The following is a 9873-nucleotide window of genomic DNA, read 5'->3' on the forward strand; positions in this document are numbered from 1 at the left end:
GAGTAAAACTGAAATTTATTATATGCCACAGTCGTCCTAGGGACCTCCATGCTATATATATAGCCTCTATGGTTCTATGGGTTGTGGTTTGATTGTTCATTTTATATCTAGAATCCACCAATGAGTGAGTACATACCATAACTGTCTTTCTGGGTTTGGGTTACCTCACTCAGGATGATTTTTTCTAGTTCCATCCATTTGCCTGCAAATTTCATGCTTTCATTGTTTTTCTCTGCTGAGTAGTACTCCATTGTGTATATGTACCACATTTTTTTCATCCATTCTTCCGTTGATGGGCATCTAGGTTGTTTCCAGGTTCTGGCTATTACAAATAGTGCTGCTATGAACATAGCTGAGCATGTATCTTTATGGTATGTATCAGCATTCTTTGGGTATATGCCCAAGAGTGGGATGGCTGGGTCTTGAGGTAGTTTGATTCCTAATTTTCTGAGAAACCGCCATACTGATTTCCATAGTGGTTGTACAAGTCTACATTCCCACCAACAGTGGAGGAGTGTTCCCTTTGCTCCACATCCTCTCCAACATTGGTTGTCATTGGTGTTTTTGATCTTAGCCATTCTAACAGGTGTAAGGTGGTATCTCAGAGTCGTTTTGATTTGCATTTCTCTGATGATTAAGGATGTTGAGCATTTCTTTAAATGTCTTTCAGCCATTTGTAGTTCTTGTTTTGTGAATTCTCTGTTTAGCTCTTTAGCCCATTTTTTAATTGGACTGTCCAGTGCTTTGATGTCTAGTTTCTTGAGTTCTTTATATATTGTGGAGATCAATCCTCTGTCAGATGTGGGGTTGGTGAAGATCTTTTCCCAATCTGTTGGCTGTCTTTTTGTCTTATTGACTGTGTCTTTTGCCCTGCAAAAGCTTCTCAGTTTTGAGAGGTCCCATTTATTAATGGTTGTGCTCAGGGTCTGTGCTGTCGGTGTTTTATTTAGGAAATGGTCTCCAGTGCCAATGCGTTCAAGAGTGCTTCCTATCTTCTTTTCTATTAAGTTTAGTGTAACTGGATTTATGTTTAGGTCTTTGATCCACTTGGACTTGAGTTTTGTGCATGGTGACAGATATGGATCTATTTGTAATCTTTTACATATTGACATCCAGTTATGCCAGCACCATTTGTTGAAGATACTTTCTTTGTTCCATGGTATAGTTTTGGCTCCTTTGTCAAAAACCAGGTGTTCATATGTGCATGGATTAATGTCAGGGTCTTCAATTCGATTCCATTGGTCCGTATGTCGGTTTTTATACCAGTACCAAGCTGTTTTTATTACTATAGCTCTATAGTAGAGTTTGAGGTCCGGGATGGTGATGCCTCCAAGGGTTGCTTTATCGTATAGGATTCTTTTAGCTATCCTGGGTCTTTTGTTTTTCCATATAAAGTTGAGTATTTTTCTTTCCAAGTCTGTGAAGAATTGTGTTGGGATTTTGATGGGGATTGCATTGAATCTGTAGATTGCTTTTGGTAAGATTGCCATTTTTACTATGTTAATCCTACCTATCCATGAGCATGGGAGATCCTTCCATTTTCTGATATCTTCTTCAATTTCTTTCTTTAGAGATTTAAAGTTCTTATCAAAAAGGTCTTTCACTTGTTTAGTTAGTGTTATCCCAAGGTATTTTATATTATTTGTGGCTATTGTAAAGGGTGATGTTTCTCTGACTTCTTTCTCAGCCCTTTTATCATTTGTGTATAGGAGGGCTACTGATTTTTTTGAGTTGATCTTGTATCCTGCCACTTTACTGAAGGAGTTTATCAGCTGTAGAAGTTCCCTGGTAGAGTTTTTGGGGTCACTTATGTATACTATCATATCATCTGCAAATAGTGAAAGTTTGACTTCTTCCTTGCCAATTTGTATCCCTTTGATCTCCTTTTGTTGTCTTATTGCTCTAGCTAGAACTTCTAGTACTATATTGAATAAATATGGGGAGAGTGGACAGCCTTGTCTTGTTCCTGAATTTAGTGGTATCGCTTTGAGTTTCTCTCCATTTAATTTGATGTTTGCTGTTGGCTTGCTATAAATTGCTTTTATTATGTTTAGAAATGTTCCTTGTATTCCTATTCTTTCTAAGACCTTTATCATGAAGGGGTGTTGGATTTTGTCAAAGGCTTTTTCAGCATCTAGGGAGATGATCATGTGGTTTTTTTCTTTCAGTTTGTTTATATGGTGTATTACATTGACTGATTTCCGTATGTTGAACCATCCTTGCATCCCTGGGATGAATCCTACTTGGTCGTGATGGATGATTGTTTTGATGTATTCTTGGATTCGGTTTGCCAATATTTTGTTGAGTATTTTTGCATCAATGTTCATGAGGGAGATTGGTCTGTAGTTCTCTTTCTTTGTTGCATCTTTGTGTGGTTTGGGTATCAGGGTAATTGTAGCCTCATAAAAAGAGTTTGGTAGTGTTCCTTCTGTTTCTATTGTGTGGAACACTTTGAAGAGGATCAGTTATCAATATCTTAATGTGTATCGTTGTTTTATTTATTTACTTATTGCTTGATTTCATGATCATTAGCTGTAGTAGAGGATGAAAAAAATCTTGCCAAAGTTACCACCTGTAGCTTAAAAAGTTTGAGGTTCATTAAAGTAAAAGAATATAGATTTTCATATTTTTTTGTTTGCATCATTTTATGAGGTCTCAGACTTCTGTTGATTCAGACTAGTTGGTAAAAACTGTATTTTTTTTAAAGGCATGGTGGTGCATGCCTTTAATCTCAGCACCTGGGAGATAGAGCCAAGCACATCTCTGTGAGTTCGAGGGCAGCCTGGGTTACAGAGCAAGATCCGGGACAGGCACCAAAAGTATAAAGAGAAACCCTGTCTGGGGGAAAAACAAAAACAAAACAAAACCCCACAACCCTCCCCCCATCCTGTATTTTAAGACTTATTATAAAATAATGTTTATGTTTACAATTGAAACATTTTTTTCCCCCATGTCTCCCCATTCACAATACAGACCAGGCACAATGGCCTAGGCTGAGGTGTACATGGGGTAGGTTCATTCTGCCTCCTCTTTCTATACTGTCAGTGTAAGAACACTTGGTAAGCACAAGGAGGCTGAAACATTTTTTTAAACTTATTTGATTTGTTTGGGTATTTTGCCTATATTTATGTTTGTGCACCACATTCATGCAATGACAAGAGAGTTAGGAGAGGGGATAGGATCCCTAGGATTGTAGTTACAGGTGGTTTTGAGTCACATCAGTGCTGGGAATCCAACCCCAGTCCCCTGGAAGAGCAACCAGTGCTCTAAATGCTGAACCATCTCTCTACTTCTATATATATGATTTTTATATGCTGAGTTTTATAAACTCAGTAGTTTATTATTTTATGTTTGTTACAAATACATAATGTTGAAAGAGTACATTATTTATTTATATTGTGGCCTGTGTACTTTAAAATGTATGTTAAATTTTAACAAAGTTAATTTTACCAGTATATTCAGTTAAGTTGGTGTTGGATGGTATGTTGTATGTAGCTTATCTTACTAAGTCTGTTTCTGATTGGTACTGTTATTTATTTATTTATTTTTGCTTTTTAGGCACGTTTCCTCCTTTCAAAGGTGAACCCTTCACAGACTCATAATAACATGTATGCCTGGGGGCAGGTAAGTGTGAATAAGAGTCTTGGAAATAATTTCTTTTTGTGTTCTTAGTTATTTTAGTAAAAGCTACATTTTCCCTGTGTATTTAATGATGATTTCTGTGGGAAAATATAAGGGAAGAGTAGAAAATATAATTAGTATTTGGTGCTAGCATTTTATTAGAAAATAAAAAAGCAATCTTGTCACATAGAACCTCTCCAGATTCCAAGTTTAGCACCAATACACTGGAGATAAAAAGCAATAAAGTCTAAAAGACAGTCATATGATAACTCAAGTATAATGTGAAGCTATGAGCTACAGAAGACCACAGTAAACCAGGAGGGCCTAAGGATTGTGGTTAAGAAGGGAGGCAAGAAGCCTGGAAATGATTATCTCCATGTCTTAGATTAGTTCAAGTGCTTCCTCTTGATGGCACATGCCAACACTTTTGGAATATGCAGTCTGCATGGCCTCTGTGCTGGCACTCCAGGGTGTGTGATGACAGCCTCCCCAGCCTGTGGGGAGCTTGTGGTCCAGTACTAGAGATAAGCCACATCAGTGCAGGACAGGACAGAATATGCAAAGTGTGACTACAGGGAACTAGAAAGGATGGAGGGGTGGAAGAAGAATCGGCCCCATGGTGGTGACAGGAGAGGGTGTGTGAGGAGGAAAGAGCTCAGTAATAGGACTGTTTGGTTTAAGGAAGGCTTTTCTCTCCATGGGTGGAAATCTATGGAGAGCAGGGAATTCAGAAAGTAGGGGCTAAGTGATAGAGTGTAGGTAGAGATGAGGTGTAGAACTTAAAACTGTGGAGTGAATTGTGGAGGACCTTGAATGCCCCTAGGGAAAAAAATGTGAAACTCTTTTCTGCCTCCTGTGCTGTGGGGATGAAGGGCATTCTCAGCACTCAGATGTCAGCGTTCCAGACAATGTCCACTTCACTGTGAAGGGATGTACAGTTATTGTGAAGGGCTCCCAAGGAAGTTCTGGAAGAGCTTCAGTCACATCTGTGTTGAACTCAGTTTCCTTGGGAAGAATAAGATGTGGCTCTGGGCTGAGGGCTGGTGGGGGATGGAAAGGAACTGGATGCTGTTTGTACTGTCTGTAGTCAGTGCACAACATGATGGAGGGCGTCATATGGGCTTCCTCACAGGATGGGGTCTGTGTGTGCTCACATTTTATCAGTGTAAATATCCCGAGTCCATAGGAGGACACATGTTGTTTATTCAGTATCTCAGTCCCAGAAAGATGATTTAATCCTCGAGGGGAATGATAGTGAACTTGTTTCAAATTCAACTGCTTTGATTCAGCCAGTACCAAGTTAGAAGTAAGGACATCAGAAACATTTTGGATGGTATTTATGCTTCTGAAATAAGAAACAGGTTGATGAATAATCAAAATATAGAAACAGGATCCTGGCTTGTGAGACAGATGTGGGGAAAAAGGCTTTTAATGATGACTTTTAATAATAATAATAATAAAAAAGGAAACACACACACACACACACACACACACACACACACACACACACACACACAAACTCCATTGATAAGTGTTATCCGTGAATGGCCTGAAGAGGGCATCACTGTAACACTTTTATGCAGTGCTTCATATCCTAAGTGATGTAAATCTTGAGCCTCAATGTCTAATCTTGGATTATTTTATTTGTCTTAGTTTTTAAATTTTGTTTCTGGAGTGTGTGTGTGCGTGCGTGTGTGTGCGCGCCTTTGCACACATGCCACAGTACAGTGGAGGTCACAGGACAAGCTTGAAGTTAGCTCTCTAATTCACCTTTATGTGTGTGTAAGGGATTGAATACAGGTCTTCAGGCTTGCATGGTATGCACCTTTCCCTGCTGAACCCCTGGATATATTTTATTTTTTCCCTTTTATTGAAAATAGATTTTTGGGGGTCCTGGAGAGATGCCTCAGCAATTAAGAGCCCAGGCTGCTCTTCCAGAGGACCCGTGTTCAGCTCCCAGCACCCACATGGCAACTCCATGTATGGGATCCAACACCCTCACACAGACATGAGTGCTGTCAAAATACCAATGGACATAAAATAAAAATTAAATAAAAAATAACCTGACATTGCTTGTCAGGCAGTGGTGGTGCATGTCTTTAATCCCAGCACTCGGGAGGCAGAGGTAGCCAGATCTGTGAGTTCATCTGGTTTACAAACTGAGTTACAGGATGGCCAGGGCTATGCAGATAAACCCTGTCTCAAAAAAACAAAAACAAAAAACAAAAAAAGAAAAAGGAAAAAAGATTTTTCCCTCAGGTAATAAATCCTGATTATGTTTCCCTCCATCTTCTCCTCCAGTTCCTTTCACCTCTCTCCTGTCTAGAGCCACTACTTTTCCATCTCTCACTAGAAAACAAACAGGCTTCTCAGGGAATGTAATATAATATGATGTATGACATGATGAAAAAAACGAAAGAATGGTATGAGTTTGCTTCCTTCTGGCTAACATTTCTGTTAAAAATGCCAGGGAGAAGGGAGTCTGGAAACCAAACTTAACACCCACACAAAGAGAGAGAGAGATTAGTTATTATTTATTTATTTATTTGTGTGTGCATGCATACTTGTGTGAGATTACATGCACATGTGTATGCAGGAGGCCAGAAGAGGGTGTGGGTTTCCTGGAACATGAGTCATGAGTGCTCATGCACTACTATGTGGGTGCTGCAAACCAAACCTTGATCTTCTGCTAGAGCAACTGCTGGGCTTTGACTGCTGGGTCATCTCTATAACTTCTAGCTATTTTCTTTTCAATTACTATTAATTTTTTAGGTTAGCATACACAGTGATATGTTTCTTTATGTTGTTTATATTTGCCACTTTTTTATTTTTTAATTTAATTTTGTTTATGTATTTTTTTGAGAAAGGGTCTTTCTATATAACCCTGACTGTCTTAGAACTCTATGTAGATCAGGCTATCCTTGACAGAGATTGACCTACCTTTGCCTCTTGAATGCTGGAATTAAAGATGTGTGCCACTACACTGACAAGATTTGTTTTATTTATTTACTTGTTTGTTTGTTTTTTGAGACAGGGTTTCTCTGTGTAACTGCCCTGGCTGTCCTGGAATGTGCTCTGTAGACCAGTCTGGCCTTGAACTCATAGAGATCTGCCTGCTTCAGCCTTCTGAGTGCTGGGATTAAAGGCGTGTACCACCGCTGCCTGTTTTTGTTGCTATTTTTTTTTAGATTTTATTTTTAGTTACATGTATAAGGTGTGTGTGTGTGTGTGTGTGTGTGTGTGTGTGTATGTGTGTGTGTGTGTGTGCGCGTGCGCGCGCGCCATGCTTGTGAAGACCAGAAGATGGAAATGTATTCATGGGGCTGATGTTACAGTGAATTGTGCACCGCCTGGTATGGGTCCTTCCTTTTTATGTAACTCAGGTCCTCTGCAAAAGTATCGAGCTCCCTGAACAGTTGGTGCCATCTCTCTAGCCCTCATATTTTGTTCTAATTTGTTTCTGTTCCTCTGCCTTTTTAGTCTCCCACGTCTTATTCCCTTTTCTTGCCCCAAGTACCCCTTCTGCTTCTATGACAACTGTATCCCATTGCAACACCCTCATTAAAATTACTTCTTCCTCTCTCATTGTATCCTTCCTAGTCTTATCTCATTCTCATTCTCTCTCTCTCTCTCTCTCTCTCTCTCTCTCTCTCTCTCTCTCTCTCTCTCTCTCTCTCTCAAGCCTAGGTGAGAGAAAATGTGTTTTTTTTTTATTTTTTTTTTAGTCTGGCTTACTTTTCTTAATAGTAATTTCAAGTTTCATCCATTTTTCTGCAAATGTCATAATTTCTTTGCACCTAAATAATGTTCCACTGTGCATGTGTACCACTTTTTTTTTTTATCTGTTCATAGAAATCTTGGCTAGTTCCGTAGCCTAGCTATTGTGAGTAGTAGTTCAGTAATAAATGTGAGCATGCAAGCATTATCATCTCTGTGGCAGGACTTAGATCCTTGGGTAAATGCTCAGAGGTGGTACATGGCAGCTGGGTCACAGGGCAGCTCTGCTTTTGCTGTGTTGTTTGAATGAATCTCTAACATTTTCATTGGTTCACTCTTAAGTGAAAATAGTAAGCAGTGTTTTTTGAAGAGTATCTGTAATGTGTCTAGGGTGGCTGCACATTTCCCTCAGCAGCGATGGCTCCTCCTTCCCTGCATCCTCACCAGCCCAGGCCATCTGAAAGCCCTAACCCTCCACTCTGACACTGTTGGTCTTAGTGGTGACCAGCCCCATCCTGAGACAGTTATTTCCTAGCAGAGGCTTGAGTTTCAGGAGCAGCCCCTACACCACAGACAGTCCTGCTGCTCAGGCCATCCTGGGCATTTAGATGAGTTCCCTCTCCGGAAGCAGGGCCCTGTGGTAGCCTTTACTCTATTTAAAATGAGGTCCTTGTCTGTTGTAGATTTCCATGTGCATCCCTTAGTACTGCCCTGTGTTTTAATCACAACTCCTTCTCTTTTCCTCCAGGAGTCTGGAGCACCTATTCTCACAGATGACGTTAGTTTACAAGTGTTTATGGATCATTTGAAGAAACTTGCTGTGTCAAGTGCTGCTTGACATGCCAGAAGTGTTAGACACTCAAGGTGAAATGCTATTCCAGGTTCTTTTGCTTTTCCATTTATCTCTGGAAGCAACAGAGATCTCTCTCCAAATCTGTTTTGTGGCAGTATGATCTGAGGTGATACATGAACAAATATCGATGATTAAGCTGAAATATAATAAGAGCAATGAGAACAAGTTGGTTTTGCTTGGTACAGTATTATAACTAGTTTTATAAATTTGAGGTCTTTATGATTTAATATGTTTAAAGAGTTAGAATGGTCTGCTTTGTATTACAGATAGCACTTATTTGTATACTGCAGACAGATCCAAAGTGGCACTGGGTATCCTCACTGACCTGTTAGGAATATTTAATAGCAGCCAGAAAGGAACAAATTAGTAGTCATGGCATATGAAGAGTTTGCTTCTTTGTCAAGTAATTTTTCTGTGTTTTTTTTTTTAGCACACATGTATACCCTATTCTGTATTTGTAAAGTGGATTTATTTGTGTGATTTATTTAGGAATTATTTGACTTTATAGTAGTAATTCTTATGAAGGGAACTTAATGTTTTTGGTTACTTGCAAAAATTATTTAGAGCTAAAAAATCTGAGTGAGGTAACAACCTCACAGCTGACATTAAATGTGAAATTCCCACCAAGTACCCAACTCATGTGACTAACCAGAGTAATTTTGTAAGGAAGCTAAAAAAATAAAGCATGTTGTCAGGGTGATGAAAAAATTCTTGGAAGTAAAAAGACTATTGTAATTATTAACCATATTTTGTTTTTGTTATATCATTTTGTTGTTTTCCCTTCCTAGATAAATTTTCCATTGTATCCTTCAGTATTTTAACACTACTTTAGGAGTTTTCACTTCACTTTTGTTTCAGGTTCCTTGTGAAATTTATTAATTTGTGGTTCTTACTGAGACAGTATTATATAATGTTTAGTTATATCATGTGGAGATAGTTCTATTTGATTTATTGATTAGTATCATTCACTTTTACCTTTAAAGTTTACTTGTAGCAAATGTTTACATTGCTAAAGCAGATAAGTTTGACAATGAATTTTATGTATCAAGTGCTGCAAATGCAAGGTGGTGCTCTGATAGTTGCTAAGGACAGTAGTGGTGACTGTGATTGTACTTGCATGAACACAATCAGACGATGGGAAAGCAGGAACATCTAATTGTCATAGTCAATTGTTGAAATAAATTGCTTTGTTCTTTGTTATTGGAATTGAACTGTGCTAGGCCAAAATGCCAATAAAACATACCTTTCTCTTTCTCTGTTCTTTGGGTTATTTTACAATATAGTAAAGCCTGGAAAGCTTAATATAAAATTAGAGCAATGTACTTTTTTTTTGAGATAGGGTTTCACTATGTAACTCTGTCTGTCCTGGAACTCATTATGTAGACTGTACTGGCCTCAAACTCATAGAGATCTGTCTGCCTCTGCTGGGACTAAAGGCATGGGCCACCACACCAGGCCTAAATTTTTTGATTGATTGACACAGAATTGTACAAATTTATGAGTATGGTGTGATAATTCAATACCTGTGTGTAGTTATGATCAGATTATCTTAATTAGCATTTTTATTTCTTCTAAACAGCATTTCTTTGTGTTGGAAACCTTCAGACTTTATTCTCCTAATTCTTATAAAATATGCAATAAATTTTTGTAAACTGTTGTCACTCAGCTGTGCTAAAGAATAC

At 38.6% G+C, this 9873-nt stretch overlaps 1 protein-coding gene and 1 non-coding gene across 4 annotated transcripts in view; one reads left to right on the plus strand and one right to left on the minus strand.

Annotated features, from left to right (window-relative positions):
* The window catches only part of LOC102920348 (SEC23 homolog A, COPII component), a 62006-nt gene extending 52561 nt beyond the window's left edge, over window positions 1-9445 (plus strand). For all 3 annotated transcript variants that reach the window (XM_076550595.1, XM_076550597.1, XM_076550598.1), the window contains exons 19-20: window positions 3559-3624; window positions 8087-9445. In XM_076550595.1, coding sequence (XP_076406710.1) covers window positions 3559-3624; window positions 8087-8176 — 156 coding nt within the window. In that variant the 3' untranslated portion in view covers window positions 8177-9445. The remainder of the gene's footprint in view (window positions 1-3558; window positions 3625-8086) is intronic.
* Window positions 2949-3076, minus strand: LOC121822611 (small nucleolar RNA SNORA51). Its single transcript, XR_006063790.1, has one exon. It is a non-coding gene; the product is annotated as a small nucleolar RNA SNORA51 (small nucleolar RNA).
* Window positions 9446-9873: the final 428 nt, after the last annotated feature.

Source organism: Peromyscus maniculatus, chromosome 14, assembly GCF_049852395.1.
Source record: "Peromyscus maniculatus bairdii isolate BWxNUB_F1_BW_parent chromosome 14, HU_Pman_BW_mat_3.1, whole genome shotgun sequence".
Lineage (NCBI taxonomy): Eukaryota > Metazoa > Chordata > Mammalia > Rodentia > Cricetidae > Peromyscus > Peromyscus maniculatus.